We start from the raw sequence: 24289 nt of genomic DNA, 5'->3' as shown, positions 1-24289 counted from the left end.
TTTTGCTTTGGGACACGGAGGAAAAACAACCCTCTGAAATATTAATGCGCGTCCTCATCAGAACAGCAAGCCTTGATTTAGAGTGAAACAATGTTGGCAGATCGCGGGGGAAAAAAAAAAAAAAAAAAAAAATCGTGTGAAAGACTAAATTATCACCCATGTCATGATGCTCCAGTTCACATCCCTAAAATCTGTGACTTTTTTTTCCCCCTTCATGTGGATAGAAAGACAAGTTTCCACTTCACTCGCACAATAGAGCGCAAAAACTACGCCGGAGAGAAGATAATTAAAAGATAAAGAAAAAGGAGAATTAATTTCACAATAATTATCGCTTCAACGTGTATTAATTATTCAGGTAGATATGGAAATCACCGGGACGTGCGTCTGCGTCGGTGAATTTATTACAGATCATATTCATTGAGCAGAAAGGATAAGGCCGCCAGGACCGATTAGTTACGCCAACAAGGCAAACAAAACCATCGACTGAACGCTGTGTGAACAGGATGTATATAATCTACAGGTGAGCAGGCAATGAGAATATATTGCTAGTTCAATAAAGCTAGAAAAGACAGCGCCACCTAGGACACAAATTTCGTCAAAGCAAAAGAACTGTACATAACTCCAATAAGGATGCGCAATTTGTTTGGAGAGGAAGTAGAGAAAAATATAGTTATTAAATAAGAACACGGAGCCTCAGACGTTCCATTATACAACCTACAATCACTAGTGCAATTACACGCCCCGCCAGCCATTATATATTGACCATCATCCATTTCACTTTCTCCACATTAACCCATTCTGTAACTAAGTGGACTTTAAAGGTATTAGATCAATACCGAACGTGTGGCTATCATACAGTCTTACATAAAACTTTTAACAGTGGCGACACAGATAGACACTGTAATAAACAAGGCAACACAAGAGAAAAGCCAACAACAATTATACTAAAAGAACAAATAACATCAAGAGAACTTTTACTCCACTGAAAACTCTTCCGATGACCCTACCAAGAAACGACAGAAGGCTCCTCTCTTCCTCTGTGCTGCTGTCCAGCCATTCTCCATCCCCGGGTGAGAGGAAGCTCATATTGGAAATTGGAAAACTTCACCACGTGGCCGACTGTTGTTGTCTTCTGCTCTAACCTGACCTCGGGCTAGGCAGGAGACGCCAGGGGCGGCCAACAGGACAGTCTTGTTATGCAAAAAAGGGGCTATGGATCCCAGGGCATTCCTACTGGATCAATAGGGTTAGGCCTTGTTTAAGGATTGGAGGCACAGCAGGGGGTTAATGGGCTCCTAAACGAGGCGAGGCTGCTGAATCCAAGGAGAACAATAAAAAAAAAAAAAACGGTTAAATGAGCACAAATATATTTCCCTGAGCTCAAGGCGAATACTGGTGAATGTTCCCATTTATCAGATGTGATAGCTGGAAAACGCCGGGTCAAACAGTTCTTCTGAAAGGCTCCACAAGCCACCAGCGGCAGCAGTTGTCCTCTCTCAGCTTGGAATGGGCTGGAGCATCATCCTCCCTTCTAAGTCTCCTTCCCTTTCTGCACAGGCAGGTTCATCAATCTCTGATTAGGAGGCACCGGATGCTCCCTTCCTCCCTCCTTTCTCAAGCCTGCTTTTCCACCCCCTTTGCAGCCCCTACCTAGCGTGTGACGGCTGCATTGATCGGTAAAAATGGAATAGGCAGTTTAATTGCCAAAAGCGACATTATGGACTACTCCACGGCTCTCTCTCCTCAGAAGAACGAAATGGACTGGTTGGATGCCCAAGCTCGGCTTCCGGTCCTTCTGCCCGGTGGGAATAGTAGGCAGGGGAGTGTTATGTACAGAAGCCTCTGCGCTGCTTTTCCAGTACACAGCTTCTAGTGCACAGGGCTAAGAACCTATTTTAGTAGTGTTAGAACAGCCCTGCCTATTTTTCTTTCCAGATGACAACACTTCTTAAGTTCAGCTAGGAGATGGCAATATATGCCTGGCACCGTGCCCTGCAATGCAGTAGCAAGTATTTGTACAAAACAAAACTTGGCCTGGAAATTTTTTTTATTTTTTATTTAAACTTACAATACACAGAAAACTATGTGTAATTGCTTCTGTCTGAAAGACAATAGAAAGGGATCTGGCAAAACAATTTTACAATGTTCGGAATATTTTGCTCTTTGTTTTCAGTTTAAATTTAATAAGAGAAAAAAAAATAAACAGAACTGAGGCTGGGTTCACACTATGTTTTTCCTATCCGTTTTTAATTGGTTACTTTTAACAGACAGAAAAACGTAGTATTTTTGTGTACGTAAGAAGCCGATGGAAAAACGGACCCAAATGGATGGCACGCCATTCCATCCGTTTTTTTTCCATAAAATGTGTACGATAAACGGAAAGGAAGAACGCAGTGTGAGCTTAGGCTTGGTTTTAAATTTATATTTAAAAAATCAGAACTTGCTTTCTGATATGAATAAATATGAAACGAGAACCTGATGTCGGTTAAAAGAAGAAAATGTAACTGAGAACATTAGATGGAATTAAAGGGGGTTGGCCACTCTATAGTAAAATAGGTCAGTGTACAGTATTAGTAAGTGTACTCACTGTATACTGACAGCAGCTCCCTGTGTACCTCATAGAGCTAATATCAGACTCCCCTCCTCCAGGCTGTGCTGTCCTGCTCTGTGGGGATTCTGTCCATAAGATGGCCAACATGGAGGAGCATGTGACCATGCCCCGGCCCTCAGTGTCCACTATCAGCATATACAGGCTCAGTGGTGGACACTGGGGGTGGGTCATGGTCACATCATGCTCCTCCATGTCAGCCATCTTATGGACAGACTCGCCACAGGGCAGGACAGCACAGCCTGGAGGAGGGGAGTCTGATTTTAGCTCTATTAGGTACACAGGGAGCTGCTGTCAGTATATACAGTGAGTACACTTACTAATACTGTACTCTGAGCAATTTAACTATAAAGTGGCCAACCCCTTTAAACAACATTGACACCTTTGGGTTTCGAGCTTGGCTTCCAATACCGATGTGAGCGATGACAAACTCTGCACAGGGCAGTGGAATATGTTGGCGCTATACATACGAGTATAATAAGGCATTGGTTTTCAGAGAGAGCTGACAGCTGAAGGCTACACTGCAGTGAAACAATCTGCATTTTGGTGGAAATGATAAAGCAAACATCCATAGGCAATTGCTGTGCTTCAGATTGTGAAGAGTAAACCGTCGCTGTCATGTTATTGCTTGTGTCTACAGCCTGGTTTTTGGATGCAAATACGGCTTTACCTTTGTGGAATGTATTCTACTTTGGGGTTTTTTTTCCATCTTAAAGGGATTATCCAGGGGAACTCTTTTTCTTTCAAAACAACTGGTTTCAGAAAGTTATATAGATTTGTAATTTACTTGTATTTAAAAATCTCAAGTCTTCCAGTACTTATCAGCTGCTGTATGTTCTGCAGGAAATGTTTGTTTCTTTTCAGCCTGATAGTGCTCTCTGCTGCCACCTCTGTCCGAGACAGGAACTGTCCAGAGCAGGAGAGGTTTTCTATGGGGATCTTTTGCTGCTGCTCTGGACAGTTCCTGTCTCGGACAGAGATGTCAGCAGAGAGTACTGTGCCAGACTGCAGGACATACAGCAGCTGATAAGTATGGGAAGACTTGAGATTTTTAAATAGAAATAAATTACAAATCTATATAAAACTTTCTGAAATATTTTGATTTGAAAGAAAAAGATTTTCGCTGGATAACCCCTTTAATTTTCACATTACCTATCCTGCATAGCCCCAGCAATAAAATGTGACGTGGATGGTGTGTGTGCGTATGTGTGTGTACATACCTGAACACCTGTAGATTATAATAACCCCAGCTCTGTATTAATTGACACAATGAGACTTGTGATACTACACTGACATAAGGTAAGTATTCATGTTGAGGTTTGGGATGATCAATCATCAAACTGCAACCTCAGCAAATATGCCAAGTGATACGATCCTGTGCTCTGGCGCAGGGATGTGCCTTCGAAATAACCTTTCACGTTACCCCCCGTGCAATGTCAATCAGGCGGAATTACAGTCTGGCAGCGCTCAGAAGGATATTGACAGGAATGGTAATACTGGGCACACAGGCCTGCATGCATCTCATTTACTAGCTCAGCAGAAGAGAGGACACAACCTGACAACTATAAAGGCGTGATGTCACCGCTGCAACATAGTCCGTCGTCGGTGTCCCACCCTTAATCTGCTTATCAAGGGGGTCAGCTCTTAAATTGCTTCCCACTCCCAGGATCATCGAGCCATACTGTTACATTCAAGATCTATAAATTATCAAGGTTTTAAAGTTTTAGCTGACATGTGACCATGTGGGTTGATATAGCATTTTCCGAGCACTCTCAAGTTCGTCCCAATCTGAGCGTGCAGCATTTGATTACCAGTGGCTGAAGACGTTGGATGCAACCCTAAAGCTGCCTGGAAAACATGGATACAGCAATAGGGGGGATCCATGCTTTCCAGGACTCTCTAGGGTTGCATCCAACTTCTTCAGCCACTGGTAATTAAATGCTGCACGCTCAGATCGGGATGAACTAGAGAGTGCTTGAGATCTACTCCTCTCTATTCACCAGCATCATTCCCATATGTAACCAGCCGGCTGAATGGAGAGAGTGGGGTAAGCCACTGCCAGAAGCCCCAGGGGGAGGCTTATCTCTACAAAAACAAAAGGAGCTCATGCAGTGTGAGCTTAACATGCCTGATCCTTTCCTCCTCCATCATCATCATCTGTTGGGGGGAGATTCAGGAGGTCTTAAAGGGTTTGTCCAGGAATCAAGTAACGTATACTTACCTGTCCCACTCCCTTACCGCTGTGTCTGTTTTCATAACATACAATGATGTTCCGCTCCCAAAGGAAAAAGCTGCTTAGGATAGTTTCTATGCTGAGCGAGCATTTCCAGTGGGAGCAGGACGCAATCATATGATATGAAAACACAGACAGCCATGGGGGAGCGGGACAGGTAAGTATTAGAGATGAGCGAACCTGGAGCATGCTCGAGTCGATCCGAACTTTCGGCATTTGATTAGCGGTGGCTGCTGAACTTGGATAAAGCCCTAAGGCTATGTGGAAATCATGGATATAGTCATTGGCTGTATCCATGTTTTCCAGACAACCTTAGAGCTTTATCCAAGTTCAGCAGCCCCAGCTAATCAAATACCGAACGTTTGGGTTCGGATCGACTCAAACCCGAACCCGGTTCGCTCATCTCTAGTAAGTATACATTAGTGACAAATGTCCCGCAGCCCCGGCAACATGTTTAAGCATCAATTTTTATAAAAATCGCCAGATCTGCAACCTGTGAAGGGGCTAAAAGTTCTCAGGACTAATGTACACTGCATGGAAGATAAGACAGTGCTTGGAGGGGCAGGGATTTTTCAGGACTAAACAACATAGTGAAATAAACACAAATTTCCAGGAAGCCATGATCAGTAAGGACCAGTGGCACTCTCTCTTTCTGTTTAGACCCAGCAAAAACATCAATAAGCTTTTAAGAAAAAATTCTACAGATGATTAATTTTGTCTGGTCCTCCAACACATAGGACTTAAAGGGTTATTCAGGCTTTTAAAAAAAAAATGGCTGCTTTCTTTCAGAAACAGCACCACTCTTGTCCTTGCAGAACCAAGCTGAACTGTAATACTACACACCACCTGAGGACAGCGCTGGTGCTGTTTTTTACATTTTTAAATGGGTTGTCTAGTGAAAACCTTTTTCTTTAAAATCAACTGGTGTCGGAAAGTTATGTAGATTTGTACTTTACTTCTATTTAAAAATCTCAAATCTTCCCATACTTATGAGCTGCTGTATGTCCTGCAGTAAATGTTGTTTTCTCTTCAGTCTCTAACAGTGCTCTCTGCTGCCACCTCTGTCCCGGACAGGAACCGTCCAGAGTAGGAGTGGTTTTCTATGGGGATTCACTACTGATCTGGGACAGAGATGGCAGCAGAGATAGAGAGAGAGAAAACCCCCACCATTTTGTGTTCTGGGTGCTGAGCCATCACTATATGAAGTAATATAGGATATGTTCTATGCTGCTACTGCATGAAACGTTCCACATTGCTCCTGTCCATGTGATGGAAGATTTCTTCCACATAACCAACACCCTTTAAGGCGAGCACTCACATTATACACTGAGTGATGTGCAGTTATAATGGGAGAAATGACATTATAATGTATGAGGCTTAGCCGCAATCAATATTTTTCCATAGGGAAAGACAGACGGAAGTGAAGACTGAAGCGATAGCTTCCATCCTGCGCAAGCTTCTCTCTCTCTACATGAACACTTTGCACATAAAGCCATAATTAATCAGGAATGTGGACGTGTCACCATCCCATCGCACAATGGTTATTCATTAGAGTCTCCCACACCAACCCCACAAACAGGATACGGAAAATAAGCATTGGCAATGGAGATGTCAACAACTATGTGAACCCGAGAACAAGATAAAAGATTCTAAAAGAAAAAGGTTTGCTTGTATCTTCTTTTCCAGTAACAGCGCCACTCTTGTGACTAGTCTGTGTCTGGTATTGCAGATCTGATACAACAGACGCAATACCAGAAGCAACACACAGGCAAAAGGCTCTCTTTTAGGGAAAATGCAAAGTTTTATTTTTTTTAATCTTTATTTTGATTCCCAGACAATCCCTTTAAGGCTATATAGCGCCATGTGATGTATGACAGCACCATGCAGCGGGATAATAGGAAGTTGTGCCGCAGCAGACAACAAAAGCACCATAGAGCCAAAAGTTGTTGTGCAATGCAGGTCGTCATCTACAAACAGAACAAAACTTTACAGAACAACCCTCTTTACAGAAAGACTTTCATCAGATGTTTGGATTGTTAGGTGAGAGGGTTTACCCCCTAGAGCCACGTCACGATGAAGATATCAGCTGATGGAAAAGTTCACCCAGAGTAAATAGCAGGACTGTGTGGTTTTCTATTGACTGCATGCAAGGATGCAAGGAATAAAGTCATAATCGTAGCAGGAGAGGAAGACGGGTACAGACAGAACTAAGCAAAACGAGAAGTTTATTGGTTGAAAGGGATTTTTGCCGGCATATGGTATCAATTTATGATTGGTGGCGGTCTAATCTCTGGGGCTGCCAATGATCATGGGAATGAAAAGGATGCAGTGCCGAAGTAGCTCTCTGCCCCGGACCACCTAGCTGTGCAGGGAACTGCGGCCAGCTTCAATCACTTAAAGTGTCCCTGTCATTGCAAAAAAAACTTGCTGACATGTTGCAGACAGCCTTTAGACCCCACCAATGGTGGCCGCTAAGCACTCCACTCCTTTTCCGACTTCCTCCAGGAGACAGGCTAGATGACTAATTAAATGGTCATTTCAGACAATACAAGGGCCACTAGCCTGGCTATTATGTGAGGTACATCCCTCATTCAGCTCTACCTGATGTGATAGCCTATACTTAGAGGCCTATACATAGAACACCATAAACCACTGTAAACAAAGGCAGAGGTACCTATAAAATCTCATTACAGAGATGCCTTATTGAGTGGGAAGCAGCGTAAGGTAGGACGCAGCCGGCAGCTCTCACCCTACCAGTCACACATCATACAAGTCAAGCAGGACTACCAGCTTGTTATCACACGTGGATAATAATAAATGTTGGGGAAAGCCTAAAGCTGGCACCATAAACATTCAATTCTGGCTCAGAAACTACTAATTTTCTTAAAAGGTACACTAAACATAGAAAATGCACATAAAAAATATATGCCAGCTATTCCACCCTTAATCTCCTCCTAACCTTTGATCCTGTTCTGTTTCACACTGTAATTAAAATTTAGAAATCTTCCCCATGTGCTACCACAGATCAGTCATATCCCTCCTCATTGTCCTGTGTCTGGCTGGAAGGTCACTGGCTGCAGCAGGTGCCTCCCCCCACTGCAGTTTGTGGCAGGATGCCCCCCCGCCATTGTAGCAACAGCCCCCCCCCCACACACACACACTGTAGTGTACAGCAGGTGCCTCCCCCCACTGTAGTGTGCATCAGGAGTCCCAACCCCTCCCACTGCGGTTTGTGGCAGGACGCCCCCCCCCCCCATTGTAGCAACAGGCCCCCCACACACACTGTAGTGTACAGCAGGTGCCTCCCCCCATTGTAGTGTTCATCAGGAGTCCCAACCCCCCCCCCACTGCGGTTTGTGGCAGGACGCCCCCCCCCCCCATTGTAGCAACAGGCCCCCCCACACACACTGTAGTGTACAGCAGGTGCCTCCCCCCACTGTAGTGTTCATCAGGAGTCCCAACCCCCCCACTGCGGTTTGTGGCAGGACGCCCCCCCCCATTGTAGCAATAGCCCCCCCTCCCCCCACACACACACTGCAGTGTGCAGCAGGTGCCTCCCCATACTGCAGTTTGCAGCAGAAGCCCCCCCCCCCACACACACACACTGCATTGTGTAGCAGGAGTCTCCCCCACTGTAGAGTGCAGCAGAAATGTCCCCCCCACCCCTGCAGTGTGCAGCAGGAGTCTCCCCCACTGTTGTGTGCAGCATACTGTAGCAAGCGGCAGGAGCATCTTTTCACTAAATTGTAAAGCAAGAGTCGCGTCGCCCCCCACAACCACTGTAGTGAGCAGCAGGACTCAGGAGCCTCCCCCCAACTGTAGAGTGCAGCAGGACTGCTAAGCCCCACCCCTTAGGGTCCTTTTACACAGAAAGATTATCTGACAGATTATATGCCAAAGATTTGAAGCCAAAGCCAGGAATGGATTTGAAAAGAGGAGAAATCTCAGACTTTTCTTTATGACCTGATCTCTGTTTATGGTCCGTTCCTGGCTTTGGCTTCAAATCTTTGGCAGATAATCTATCAGATAATCTTTCTGTGTAAATGGACCCTTAGGGTGGTATTACACGGAACGATTATCGTTCGAAAAATCGTTAAATCATTCGGATTTGAACGATAATCATTTCGTGTAATAGCAGGCAACGATTAAACGACCAACGAGAAATCGTTGATCGTTTAATAGGATCCGGACCTATTTTTATCGTTTGATTGTTCGCTCATCGTTCGGTGGAATAAGAATTCACAGCTGAAACGTACGCAATAGCGACGACTAACCGACCGCAGGAACGATCATAAATAACGATCATCGTTTCGTGTACTTGGGCGAACGATTTCGGGTTGTTTGCCTTAGCGGTCGTTTAAGATCGCTTATCGTTAATCGTCGGAAAATTGCTTGGTGTAATAGTACCCTTAGACACAGAAGGGAACAGGTCCCCCACCCTCTAATTCCCACTAATCTGTTTCAGGAACATGCAATGTAAATTCAATGTCCCTTTAAAGGGGCTGTTATTGGTAACCTTACTAATGCAAGTCAATATAGGTGGTCCCATAATCTTAGGGACTGCTGGTGTGCAGTCATTACTAAGACGCAGATCCTCGGACCTCTAAAGAGATCAGCCTGCTGGAGAGGAAGGGGTTACTTTATCTTGCGGAGGAGAGGTCTTATATTTAATTTAGGACACAGCCAGCTTTGTCTCCTCTCATTCTTATATGCAAGTGCAATGTTATAAATATTCATCGTCCTGCAGCCGCTGTTAGCAGAAAGAGAAGCAGGGTTTTTTCTATAATTGGTGCGAAAATAATGAAATACAGACAACAATTTCCACCAGCTTACGCCTATTATTGCTATTTTTTCCATGAAGCGATGTCACATAAAATTGACTGTGCTAGTGAAATGCGGATGGGGCTATATTTTACATTCTGTGGAATAGGATATAGGACTGGGGCCGAGGCCTGGTGCCATCTGTGAGGGGAAAGGACCATACAGAGGAGACGCTAAAGAGATATTTAAGGGAAAGCCATAGACGGGAGATCAAATGCCAGCGAAGGCCGGATAAAACATTTCATCATGTTCTGGATGTGGCGGCTGCTGAGGAACATTGCACAAATTAAAGATGTTCACACTGGAAAGCTGGAGCGCTGCGCGGAGTCCGTAATGAGTAGGCACGACCTGAACTCCCCGACCCAGGAGCAGCTGACGGCTCCGGCACTGGAAGATGATCAAGTGTTAAGATGAAGATATCTCGGCGTTTGTAGGCGTTAGATGTCCTGAGCTGACCTCGCATGGATGAAAGCCGCTGTGACCACTGTAGGAAGGATAGGCTGCTTTACATCCACCATTAAGGCTTCCCATGGATCATGAAGGAAATAGTTTTTTTTTTTAATTGCACATTTTAGAATATATATATATATATATATATATATATATATATATATATATATATGGACAGTATGTGTAATAGGGTTATGAAGGGGGAGATTTATCAAACATTGTGTAAAGTAAAACTGGCTCAGTTGCCCCTAGCAACCAATTAGATTCCACCTTTCATTCCTCACAGACTCTTTGGAAAATGGAAGGAATTTGGAATCTGATTGGTTGCTAGGGGCAACTGAGCTAGTTTCACTTTACACCATGTTTGATAAATCTCCCCCATTCATAACCCTATTACACATACTGCCCCCCTACTTTTGGACACATACAGTGGTACCTTGGTTTAAGCGTAACTTGGTTTAAGAGCGTTTTGGTTTAGAAGCTCACAGTTTTTCAAAATAGTGACTTGGTTTAAGAGCATTGCTTTGGTTTAAGAGCTCCCTGTACTGGGTGGGAGGGCGAGTGGAGGAGGGGCATGGTCTCCATAGCAGGGTCTACAGCACCGTACTCTGACCCAGGAAGTCTCCCTCATCTGCTAAATCAGCGCTTCTCAATTCCAGTCCTCAGGCCTCACCAACAGGTCATGTTTTCAGGATTTTCTTAGTATTGCACTACTAAGTATTGGTGATATAATTATACTAAGTGCATCAGGTATTCTCACAGGCGTCCTTTGTATGGGAAAGCCTCAAAACATGACCTGTTGGTGAGGCATGAGGACTGGAATTGAGAAGCATTGCTCTAAATCATAGCAGATCCACTTCAGGCTGGGGCTTACATCAGGGGACAGGACTGTGGAGGTAATCTCTCCATAGCTGTAACCCCTCTCTCCCTGGACAGAGAGTGCTGTATGTATGAGCCCACATCTGCCCTGCTCATTCCTTTATGCTCCCTACAGTCTCTGTCAGCCCTTGTGTTTCTCATCCTCTCCATTACTGTACAGTAACTTATAATATCACATATTCTGCTGTTTCTGAATGTTTGTTTCATTTGTTTTACATGTTATTCAGAATAATAAATCCTTATTTTTGGGGTGTGAAACCAATTGTCTGCATTTCCATGATTTCTTATGGGAAAATTTGCTTAGGTTTAAGAGTGGATTTGGATTACAAGCATAGTCCTAGAATGAATTATGCTCGTAATCCAAGGCACCACTGTATATATATATATATATATATATATATATATATATATATATATATATATATATATATATACACACACATACACACACACACATAATTTGAAGCATAAATTGCTAAAATTGCAGCCTGTATACCTACGATGTCTGGTTTGCCTATAAGAGGAGCAGTGTCACTTTAAAAATATAATCAGTATGGGATAATCTCTGTCTCTGCAGCTGCATCCCCTTCTATTCCCGTTGCTGTTTTATTTTAATTTTTTTACTCAAAAATGGAAGCAAATAATAGGGACACAAGATCGAATACCAATGGATCTATGGCAATGTATAGTAAGGTATAATGGTGCAGCTGTTTATTGGAGGACTAAGAGGCCATAATCCATGTCATATTGATCAGATTTTATGACGGTGGTTAAGAAAACAAACAGGTTGATGGAGTGGGTAATCCTGTTCACAGACAGGATTAGGCAGCTATAATAGGATATAGGGGATGTCAATCTATGTATGACCTGCTGTATACTGACGGGGGTACCAAAGTCCTAATTGGAATGTGGAGGACAGTATACAACCATAGGGCTGTTATAGGGGGGCATATACTATGACCACTCCAATCCCTAAACTGTATAATTCATATATTTTCTCCCCATCAATACTACATAACAAGAGAGTATGTAGATCACAAGGTAGTCTGGTAGTTACATGGGACTGCTGATCTGTGGAGTTCACACATATTAAGAACTGCCCTATGTAAGTTGCAGCACCGAGACAGCAGTCAGACCAGCGAGTGATATATGTATAAGTATATCCTGGAATCACTGGTATTTACAGAATCTGATGGTTTTCTTTTACTGGAATTTCCCTTGAAATGTATGTCATCAGAGAAGAATTTTATAGGGCGGTGTGCTCTCCTATGATAAGGAGCATTAGCTTCCGCTATCAGTACAGGAAGTGATAGAGATGCGCCTTCTGTATATTATGTCACAGGATATGCTAAAAACTGTTGGCTCAAAACCAGTCCTATCAATCACCACTATTCTACTAGATGTAATAGCCAGATATGACTTACTTCATAGACAGACACTATTGTGGACCACTGCACCCCAACCCATGTTCTCCAGCAGTGGCGCGATAACAACTTGTAGTTTTGCAGATGCTGGAGAGCCACTGGTGCGGAACGCTGCTATAGGCCGTAGAGCTCAGCTAGACTACTCTAGTACGCTAACTAAAAAAGAAAGAAAATGTGTAAAAGGCAGATGATTTATTTTATTATTTTATGGATACAATTATACAACTCCGCCCCCCCCCCCCCTCCTACAGGACTGGAGGGGGTGCACCGCTTCATCCGGGGAGTGCAGCAGCTGATAAGTGCTGGATATTTTGTGATAGGAAGTAAATTGCAAATCTGGATAGCTTTGTGACGCCCCACAAAAAAAAATGTGGGATTAAAAAAAAAAAAAGGCACTAAAACCATCTATAAGAAGACTTAGGGGGGCATTTATTAAGTCCGGCGGTTTTTACGCCGGACTTATAAATGCCCCTGCAGCTCCGGCGCTACGGGGATTTATGTAGAGGCGGACTGCCTCTATATAAATCCCGTGCGCGCGCGCCGGTGCGCACCGCCGAAAACCTACGCCAGCCAAACGAGGACTGGAGTAGGTTTTCGGCGTACATTTGGGCGGAACGGATGGTAAATCGCGCGGACTCTGACTCCGCGCCCTCCGTTCCGCCCACTACACGCCCCCTTTCCGCCCCCCTGCCGTACTCGGCGGAAAGTGCCGATTTACGAATATTTTATTCGCAGATCGGCCATTTGCGTATAAAAAAATACGCAAATCGGCACTTTCCGCCGAAAATCATCCGTTCGCCGGATGATACATGTGGCCCTTAGTGCATAACCATGCTCACAACAGACAGAAATGGTGCAAGCCAAAAATCATACACATGGCATGTCCGAAGCAGAGCGTGCAGCATTTGCTTGGCGGTCGATGAAGAAGCTGGATGCAGCTCTAAGGCTGCATCCAGCTTCTTCAGTAATCACAAGCTGCACACCTGGAATCGGGCGTGCTCAGGTTGCACTCATCTCATAAATACACAAGGAATATCTTTTACATATTGGCCACCAGCAGTAAAGTGCGCTGTCTACCTGGCTCCGTGCACCTGTCCGTGAGTGTCACTTCTCTGGTAGGTTACATAAGTGGATATCTGTAGTATCCTAGACACAGTCCCATAGAAGAAACCTGCTCTTAGTTACTAGGTGTGTCTTTGTTAGTGAAGTGCCATTAAAGAGTTCAGTGACCCTGCCCAAAACTCATCGCCCACATGTGAAATCTTTAATAACTCTAGTCAGCCCTCAATTTACCCAACGTGACTAAATGAGGACCATAAGAAAAGCAACCACACAATTATAATAGCCCACTTACATAACACTAAATTATACATTTATAGGTTTATTATACATGATATTTCTTTTATACGTCTTTATATTTATTAAATGGGTAGACTGGAATTAGAGGGGGGGGCTGCAATTTATCTCCAAAAACAGCGCCACCAGTGTCTGTGTGTGGTATCGCAGCTCATCCCAATGCAAATGAAAGGGGCCCAAAAGGCATGTTTTTCGCAGACCAAAGACTAAAGCGGCACTGGTTTTTTACATCAAGGCCAACAGGCCGAAACATTGCACTTTTGTACCCTGATGTGTGAATAAACACACCACTTTGCATTTTGGATGCTGTGGGAATCCCTTTTTCTGAAGTTAGCTAGTGCTCATACCAAGCATTGTGAGCCTTCCTGCGTGCATCCCAATTATCTACTTTGTGGTCGTACTCGGAGTTTCTCCAAGGTGCTGTTGGACTTTTTTGTTTTTTAAGATTTCCCTGTATGTCACACTAGATTAGACGTTAATGTACAGAGCTTTTCTAGATTTAGAAATACATTGCTGCTGTCCTACATATATAAAACAGTGCCACACTTTTGTACAGGATGTGCACAGTATTACAACTCAATGGAACTGAGCTGCAATACCACAACCAAACTGGGGGCAGGCGCTGTTTTTGGAAGTAACAAGCTATGGTTCTCTAATCCTGAATAAGGTCCTATTCCCATGTCCGTAATATACAGTCCGTGCAGTTTTGGAGCGGACTGCATTAATAATGAATAATGATGCGGGGACCTCTGACCGTATATTACAGACGTGTGAATATTGCCTTATTTATTTAAACTCATAGGAACTGAGTTGCAATACCACACTTTGTACTTTACTACCTGTGACTTCCATTATAAGTCTATGGAGGCCAAGGGCCCTATCACACGGAGGGATAATCGGGCCAATTTGGGCTGTCGGGTGTGCATAGCTACGTGTAATAGTGATGTGCGGCCGCCAGCTAATGATTGTAGTTTAAATTTATAAAGTATATACTTACCTTACCATGTTCCCTGGTGTCCTCGGACTTTCCCCGGTTTCTGCAGCTCTGCCTTTTGTTTCATCCTCTGCACTGACACGCCGCTCTAGCAATCACTGACCACTGTCCTGTCCCGGATTGGCTGAGCGGCAGTGCAGAGACTGGAACAGAAGGCAGAGCTGCAGAGGCCCGAGGACACAGGGGAATGTGGTAAGGTAAGTAAATACTTTATTATTTTACACTAAAGGCTAGGGCTGCATGGACATCCCTAACTATGTCCGTGCAGCCGTTACTGCCAAATAGTCGGACAGTGTAATAGCACAGTAAAAGAGCGCCGTTCTAGCAGATCGCCGCTCGTTTACACTTTGTGATCAGACTGCGTAATGGGACCCTAAAGGCCGTTTAACACGTAGCGATTATCGTTCAAAGATTCACTATAACAATCGTTATAACTAGCGATTTTTTTAGTGAATGATTATGAGGTTATTACATTCAATGATTACTGTTATGAACGATTGTTTTTACATCATTATATGGTCACTGATCGTTCCTCAGGACATGTTTTACATGCGAACGGTCGGCAAACTACCAACGATAATTTTTCAACATGTTGAAAGACGAAAATGAACGATTTTTCTTGTTGTTGTTTCATCGCTGGGTGTTATTACACGGACAGATTATCTTTCATTTCAATCGCAAATTTTTAAACGATAATCGTTCCGTGTAATAGGGCCATTAGGCTTGAGATGGAAAAGGCAGAAAGCACTTTGATTAATCAAAACTTTTCGATGTGTCTCCGCAGAAATTCAAACGTTTTCTCAATGACAGGAGCGCTATAAATGAAAGTGATCGGGACATTTCTGCACAAGCCTCAGTTTGACTTTTTGGCAGTTTGTCGCTTCTGCTAATTTTTTTTAAAAAGTAGGAGGGGTTCTTTGAGGGGCGTGGCCTCCTGTGACTTCCTATAGTTTACAAAAGAGACTGGTGCAACCGTTGGCAGTCAGATCTCACTTGTGGCATATAGGTTTGTTTTTTACCTTTTATTAAATTTGTTGCATCTTACTCCAAGGTGCTTTCTATAAAATACCGGCCTCCTGTACATTCCTTCCTGTGTGTCTCGCAGATCTGTATAAACCAGTAAGTGCTGACAGTCTAGAATGTTCCTTTCATCCATTTGCACTATATATTTCTCTCTCTCTGCTGCTGGCGAGAAGCCCAGGACACGGAAAGATAGGAAAGTTACCTTCCAACTGGCTTCTCTGGACTACATAGAGAATAAACATTTCCTATTTACCTATGTATCTATTTCATCCAGTGCGGGACCATTGCTGGGATGTGGAATACAGACGTCTTATAATTTCTTCCTCTTTCCAGCCATATTTTAGGACAATATACCAAGCTGTGTCACCCCTGTGTCACCCACATCTGCAATTCTCATTAGATGGTGTTTACGGGCATGTTCACACCTGCAAGATATGGGGCAGACATTTTTGCATCCATTTCATCCATATAAATGTGGTTGCTCCAGTAGAACGTACATGGGTTATTATAAACTCCATTTATGTGATTCATGACTAGATTCATATACTGGGCCCATATAACATAGCCCTATAATATGAGTTGGTAAACCCAAAGATGCATATAGACAATAGCCAGAAGAAATCTACTGTATATTAGCAAGAAACAAAAAACTGAAGTGAACCCTCTGCTTTACAGTATATAAATATACCATATAAACTAGCCACAGGTCCAAGAAAAAGCCAATGCAAAAAATAAATAAATAAAAATAATAAATGAAAAAATCTGCTGCTTTCATAGGGCTGTCATACCAAAGGAATCGGCTCAGGTTCGAGATGTTTTCTTTATCGATTTTTCTAATGTCATGATTTACCTTCCAAATAAGACTCGCATTGATTTTATGTGTGACCATATTCTTCTGAATTGCCATTTCACAGGGCACGGGGTCGGAACAAAGACCTATTTATATTAACTTCCCAAAATAGGAACAAATGGTTTTATCTGCACTTTAAGAACATTCCCAACTAGTGGGGAAAAAACAACACAAAATCAATGCACATCACAAGGTGGCCGAAGAGGAGCCGACTGCCAGAGAACCAGAAGGCCTTGGTAATGTAGCTTTGCTTCAGCTCCTGGGTGTTGTGTGTGTGTGATGGATGTGGTGATGAGTAATGTGTGATAGTATGTATTGTTTATGTTCATATGTGTGCAAATATTTTAAGTGGTTTTATAAGTATAACATATCACAGGATTATTTTGTAGAGATATTATGAGATATTATGTATGAGTAGAATTTATAGGGTGATATTATTTGCATGTACAGTATACAGTGTATACAACTCCCGCAGGACATAAAGCAGGTGATAAGTACTGGAAAACTGGAGATTTTTAAATATAAGTAAATTACAAATCTCTGGTACCAGTTGATTTGAACGAAAAAACAAAACAAAAACAAAACACTGGATGACCCCTTTACGTGATTGCATTAAATGAGTATTCCATTAGGGTTGGTATAAAAATAAAACAAGCATACTCACCTTCCTTAGTCCCCTCACCCACTACTCTTCTTCCTACGTCTGAGGCTAACTTTGCAGTGGCTGTCCACTCAAACAATCACTGACACCTCTGCAGCAAGTGGTTGGCTGAGTGGGTCATCATTGCTGAAACAAGTCCATCTCAGAAGTTGGGAGACGCGTGATGACCAGGAAGCTAGAAGATATCACAGGGGGAGTGCTGGGGGACCAAGTTAGGTAAGTATGCCATTTTATTTTCACACAGAGTTAGATTGAATATAAATTTAAATAAAAAAAAAATGATGTGGAAGATCCATCAGATGTTGTATTATAGAAAGACTTCTACACAAGAAGCCCTATGTCTCTGTAAATATACAGAGGCACAAGGAAAGTCTACTACAATGCAATATGGAGTGATAGGGACTGTGTGCACAAGGCCTTAGGATTACAGTTAGAGATGAGCGAAGCGGACCGAGATTTGGGTTTGTACAAACCTGAACCATCGGCATTTGACTCCCACTGTCTTCCTGTTCCGTGGGGAAGGTGGAGACAGCCTGCATCTCGTCTGGAAAAACTGAATACAGCCAAGGTCACAGGCTGTATAAGTTTTCCAGGCAGGACTCTGGCTGTTGTCACCTCCTGCACAGAACAGGAAGACAGTGGGAGTCAAATGCAGATGGTTCGAGATCGTACAAACCCAAACCTCTGCCCAGTTTGCTTATCCCTAACTATAGTCTATAAGCCAACAGCTTGGAACGTCTATGGCCGATTTTAGGCTTGGTTTACACTATTGTAATACAGACAAATTTTTGTGTCCTACCCCAAATCTCCCGCCATATAACCAAATCTGACAGCAGTTCAGGTCATCAGACCAAACAATGGGTCTACGCTAGTGTGAACCAAGCCTAAGGCTCAACCGAAAGTAATGGACTGGATGTGAACAAAAGATGCTTTACGTTTTTTTTTTCTTTACATGAAAGGAATCCTGCTAATCTCTTGACATCTACCCAGACAGGTAACCCTGCCGCTGAGAAAAGGATATGATGACTGACAGCAATGTTATCCGAATGCTGGATTATGTCCTGGCCTGCAACTGAAAACACCGCAGGGGACACAAAGTGACTGGCTTGCCATCGCTGTGTCACATTTACAGCCCCAGAGAGGGTGACATGACACGTCTATAGGAAAGGTCACATAAACATCAGCCTGGTCACTACAAACTATGGCCAAAAATAACTAAAAAAAAAAAAAAAAAAAAAAAGCTAAAGCTGGGTTTGAAAAACTTTTCACGTGACCAAAGATAAGAACAGTATATATGTGGGTACATGTAAAATAGAACTTTTATACTGTAGGAGACCAGACAGACCGCTCCAACCCTCCTATATTACAATACCAACAGCGATGGGGAAAAACACCCAAAAGTTATGCAGCATCAGCAAATTTTATAGTTTATGGATTAGGTTACATTGACATGGTCAGTAGTTCTTCAGGACCGTATACGATGTCTGCAATTATCTGTAATCCAAATTTATCCATACTGCATCCATAATCCTTATTTTTTGTGGATCAGCAAAGAAGGGGAAGGTGATATATAAATAAGGAGGAATGGTTTAAAAAGATTACCGTATTTTTTTATGGATTTGTGGACGTTACAGACTGTTCTTCCGCAAAAATTCCGGACACTCCCATAGACTTCTATGAGACAATCTGTGCCGCAATAACGGTCTGTACTGGAGCTTGTCAGTAATTTTTGCAGCTCTGTAAAACTACGGACAGTGTGAACAGCCTAATAGAAACCAATGGGCTCTAAGTGTATCGGATCATGAGAGTGTAGCCTTACTAGTCTTCTAGGATCTGTCCGGCTTTGTACATACAGTAGATACTCTACAGCACGGGTCTCCAAACTGAGGCCCTCTAGCTGTTGCAATACTACATTTCCCATCATGCCTGGACAGCCAAATCCAAAGCTTTAGCTGTCCGAGCATGATGGGAATTGTGGTTTTGCAACAGCTGGAGAGCCGCAGTGTAGAGACCCTTTCTTTACAGTAACACGCGAGGACGACGAGCTATAAGGTCACTTTGACATTATTTTTATCCTGATTTTGCTCTACAAATACGGACTGAATTATTGCTGTGTGAATAAGTCCAAAAGAAGTCACACCACAAAACACTGACCGTGGGAAAAATCTCTATTGAATAGTTGCGCTATGGTGCCAAGTTCCATAGGAAATTCCATAGTGAGTGATGGAAGCCGGGGTCATGAATGCAAACATCACACGACGGCTCCAAAACATTTCAGCATCCATACAACTGGATTGCGGATAAAACAACAGCTCTTAAAATTCTGATATAATCCTAGTAACCACCATCAGCCTTAATAAATACCTTTTCCAAGTGATAAATCCAATTTATATGTGTGACACATAGGTGCGCCTGAGGCACTGATTGGGAATGTGAGATATGCACATACGTTCTGCTTTACACCGCCATGTTACGCGCAGCATGCCGGCCTCATGGACTCCGTGTTCCAGATAATAAGCATCTTTTACAGGACGCGCTTCGGCTTATTCCCATGGTTGCAGACGGGAAGCCTGATGAGAGCAGAGATCCAGGAAACCGACTAATTGACCGCGTTCCGCAGAGTAATCCTACAGCAGGTTCTTATACAAGGTCCAGGGATCAGCTATGATGAGAAGTGGACGGTGAACACATTACGCAGCAAGAAGAAAAAGCTCTTTGAGTAGCAGCCGTCAGTGTATTAGAAGCTTAGGGCGATCGCCCAATTTCAAACACCTCAATTACACAGATTACAGCACAATCCCCCTTAATGTCTGACTTCTAGATTTTCCCTGAAATTATTGCACGTAGCGGCCTTATCCTCTCATTACTTTCTTACCTGGCCCCCATTCCCCAACCAGGCTCCATGAGTCAGGAACTAGAAGCATAGGCAATAACAATGCTGGCATCCCAGGACGCTGACTACCCTTCGAGGGGCAGCGGGTCACAATGGATGGTTGTTAGACTATTTTACTATTCATCAAACTGTATTGAAGCTTATTGCTTGACGTACTCATAGGTATGAAGAAAAAAAAAAAAAAGATCCAATCAGCCAACAATCCAGTATTTGTTGGCTTTTTCGGCTGATCGCTCACCGTTCTACACCAGTAGATTGGGAGGAATGTTCAATAATCAGCCATGTAGAAGCGCCTTTAATTATGATGTCAGCTAAATTCGAAGGACAATTCATGCAAGAATCCCACCAAGTCCCTGAATCATCCTAAGCTGTGATGTCATCTGAAGTTCCACTCGGCTGACTCCTAGTTATACATTTCTGGAATACCTGGGTGACAAATAGAGTTGTCAATTAATACTTCTTGAGACTTGAAAGCCTAGTTAAAGGGGTTGATCAGGATTAGCAAAAAAAAGGGTCTGCTTTCTGCCACATCTGTCTATGGGCTGTGCCTGGTATTGCACATGGTTGTTCAGATATTATGTTCCACCTAATCTGACATCAAGTGTGGAGAGATGATACTGCACCCCGGGCACTAGTGTGGTGGAGACAACCACCAGTGCATGGACCTCACTGGCATCCTACCCGCCCGGCATGCTGTTATGTATGATGGCACTCGGGAAACTGAAGACCATCTCCCTGTGCCAAGCTCTACCCCTTCAGGCTCAGCACTAACCATAAGTGTGTCGGTTTTACCTATAGTGTTCCTTTAAGCAGCAATATAGTGATGTTTTACTGTATAAAATACTGTATTCTCTTTAAACTGGAAAAGCTCTGAGCCTTTTATGAGCTCTAGCAGGTGACAAGCAATGGACATTATTACACAAGGATAACACAGACATTGCAATAAAGTAGATCAGTTATACAACAAGAATTCCACATATATCTCCGGAATTATTGTTCTGTGACCTAGAAACACAATGATGATGAACTGAACTAGTATTCCCTCGTATATGTTCAGAGTCCCGTCAGTCGCACACTATGACGGCCCATGACGACTTGTAAGGGTAAATATTATTCATCTATTTCCTCGATCTGTATAGATTTACTATGGTGAGTAACCATGACTAATCCTCAAATGGTGCAATGCAGGGAAACTCTGAGGCCTATGGCTTCTAGCTGTAACAGGTGCATTACCTGGACCCCATAGAACACTACATTAACCTCAGTGTTTCTTTTTAGGAGTTGCTGCAGTTTTCTGAACTGATTTTCAAAACCTTCATCATTTAAGCAGTAATGGTATAGATGGGTCATAGCAAAGATACCGCTAAAACTTGCTAGTCAGCACTGAATACTAAAGGACAATTTTATGTTCAATACTATGTATATGTATTACTGTCTTAATATAATCACCACTAGCTTTAAATAGGCACTGTCACTTTAAAAAACTTTGTCAAAAGTTTTGATTGGTTGGAGTTAGGTTGTCCAGACCCAAAGCAGTCTGATGCTGCGTTTACACGGAGCGATAATTCGCCCAATCGAACAATGTATACCCTAAGGGTACAAACACACACGGCATATACGCTGCGTATTTACTGCTGCGATACGCAGCAAATACGCAGCAGATTAGATCTAAATAACACAGCATCAAATCTGCTGCAAATCTGCTGATACGCAGCAGATACGCAGCAGATTTGATACTGTGTTCAGTTATTAAGATCTAATCTGCTGCGTATCTGCTGCGTATCGCAGCAGTAAATACGCAGCGTATAAGCCGTGTGTGTTTGTACCCTAAGGGTATAAACCCACACACCGTATACACAGCAGATACGCAACAAATACGCAGCAGATTTGTTGGTACAGATTTGCTGCTGTGTTCAGTTATTTAGATCTATTCTGCTGCGTATCTGCTGCGTGTTTGCTTTGTGTTTGCTGCGTATTCGCTGCAGTAAATACGCTGCTTATACGGTGTGTGGGTTTATACCCTTACTGCTGCGATACGCAGCAAAAACGCAGCAGATTATATCTAAATAACTGAACACAGCATCAAATCTGTACCAACAAATCTGCTGCGTATTTGCTGCATATCTGCTATGTATACGGTGTGTGGGTTTGTACCCTTAGGGTACAAACACACACAGCAGATACGCAGCAGATTTGATACTGTGTTCAGTTATTTAGATCTAATCTGCTGCGTATCTGCTGCGTATCGCAGCAGTAAATACGCAGCGTATATGCCGTGTGTGTTTGTACCCTTAGGGTATAAACACACACACAGTATACGCAGCGTATTTACTGCTGCGATAGGCAACAGATACGCAGCAGATTAGATCTAAATAACTGAACACAGCATCAAATCTGCACCATCAAATCTGCTGCGTATCTGCTGTGTGTGTTTGTACCCTTAGGGCGGATTCACACTACGGAATTCTCGCGGACAATGTCCGCGGAATTTCGTCGGCTGTCCACCCGCACGGGCACGCGCTTTTCCGCAGGCTCCATAGACACCATTCTATGGGACGGCGTATTCCGCGATCTGCTAAAAGAAGTGACATGACACTTCTTTCAGCGTATAGCGGAATACGCCGGCCCATAGAATGGTGTCTATGGGGCTGGCGGAAAGGCGTCCAGATGTGCGGGCGGACAGCTGACGAAATTCCGCGGACATTGTCCGCGAGAATTCCGTAGTGTGAACCCGCCCTTACTGTGAATTACCATCCATCCTAAACACAGGAACATGTGCATGCTCTGATTGGAGTGTGGGAAGCCCCCATCAGGTGGTCAGCCGACCCTGCTGTAATTGACAAGTTCAGCTGACACGTGTCTTATATATTTATGGGGCCTTAATGTTGCATTTACACAGAACGATTATCGTTCGAATTTCCGGAATAACAATCGCATTTGAGCGATAATCGTCCCACTGGCAGCAATCTGTGTTATATATCGATGTGTGATCTCTGACGTATAGCTCGGACACCATGTGAATATAGCCCCCCCCTCCTCCATACTCAATCCAGCATTAAAAGAGCCTTCACATGTTACTGCTATTAGATCTGCCAGCCAATCAGAAGACCAAAGAAGTCTTAAGGGATTTAAAAGTGGCCACAAACATTAATAAAGATTGTTGCGTACTGAGCTCAAACTGATAGAAACCCAAAATGTATCAAACTTGTTTATAGGTGATGCGGAAATGTTACCAAATCAACCTGTAGAAAAACTACAAATTCCAGCATGCCCAAACAGCCTTTATGCTCGGAATTGTAGTCTAGAAACAATGACACCCCCCCTACCCCAACCACTGTTCAGGATGTTATTTCATATAATGCTTTCAGACTATGAAATGAGACAATATTGGACTATTGAGCTGGTCGTCTATGAATTTATCACAAAACACATGTAACCCCATGAAACTTAGAGGGGGGGGAAAACCTAAAACACTAAGCCCACCAGATAAGTAGTACAATACTACAAGTACAACCCATGCTGATCACATTACTAAAAGTTACATGAAAATGAAGCCAAACTTCCCCGAGCTGTGTAGTATAGAATACGGTTTACGGGCATAGTAAAACTTGTAAAAGCTGGCCTCCTACCTGTGAACTGCATTTCATCCCGGGATCACATTGCAGGACATTGAGCGGAGACTCACAATAGTTTCCTGCCCCTATTTGCCTTCCTGGCTGAGAACAGCTTCACATGGAGGAATGCAGAAAAGCCAGAGAGTCCAAGCTAGTCCGACCCAATGAGATCCCCGAGCCGCCACATCCAAACAATGGCTGTCTCAGTGCACACACTGAGCGAGGGTGATCCTCCCTGGGAAAACTAGGCTACAAACTCTCAGTGACATTCTAACAATGTGCCTGGCTCTTCCTCCTATCACCAGGGCGGGGGTTAGCTTTTGGGAGGTGTGGGAGGAGGGGGCAGGGGTGGGAGAAACTCCAGGGAAATAAAACCTTCTTTTTATTAGATCAGATACTCCCCAGAGTGTTTAGATTGTTTTTTTCTTTTAAACTTTTTACCCATCATTCAACCCCACCGCAATCACTGTACAGGTGTCTGGA

At 43.4% G+C, this 24289-nt stretch overlaps 1 protein-coding gene across 5 annotated transcripts in view; it reads right to left on the bottom strand.

Moving 5' to 3' along the window:
• RASAL2 (RAS protein activator like 2) overlaps nt 1–24289 on the bottom strand; it is a 239370-nt gene that overhangs the window by 80931 nt on the left and 134150 nt on the right. The window contains exon 1 of one of the 5 annotated variants that reach the window (XM_069981114.1): nt 23822–24052. The exons of 3 other annotated variants lie outside the window; for them this stretch is intronic. In XM_069981114.1, coding sequence (XP_069837215.1) covers nt 23822–23834 — 13 coding nt within the window. In that variant the 5' untranslated portion in view covers nt 23835–24052. Of the gene's footprint in view, nt 1–1007; nt 1786–23821; nt 24053–24289 lie in introns of those variants that run through there. One more of the 5 variants, XM_069981113.1, reaches the window with a different exon arrangement.

This window comes from Dendropsophus ebraccatus, chromosome 8 (genome assembly GCF_027789765.1).
Source record: "Dendropsophus ebraccatus isolate aDenEbr1 chromosome 8, aDenEbr1.pat, whole genome shotgun sequence".
In the NCBI taxonomy this organism is placed as follows: domain Eukaryota; kingdom Metazoa; phylum Chordata; class Amphibia; order Anura; family Hylidae; genus Dendropsophus; species Dendropsophus ebraccatus.
This window is presented reverse-complemented; position numbering and strand designations above follow the sequence as displayed.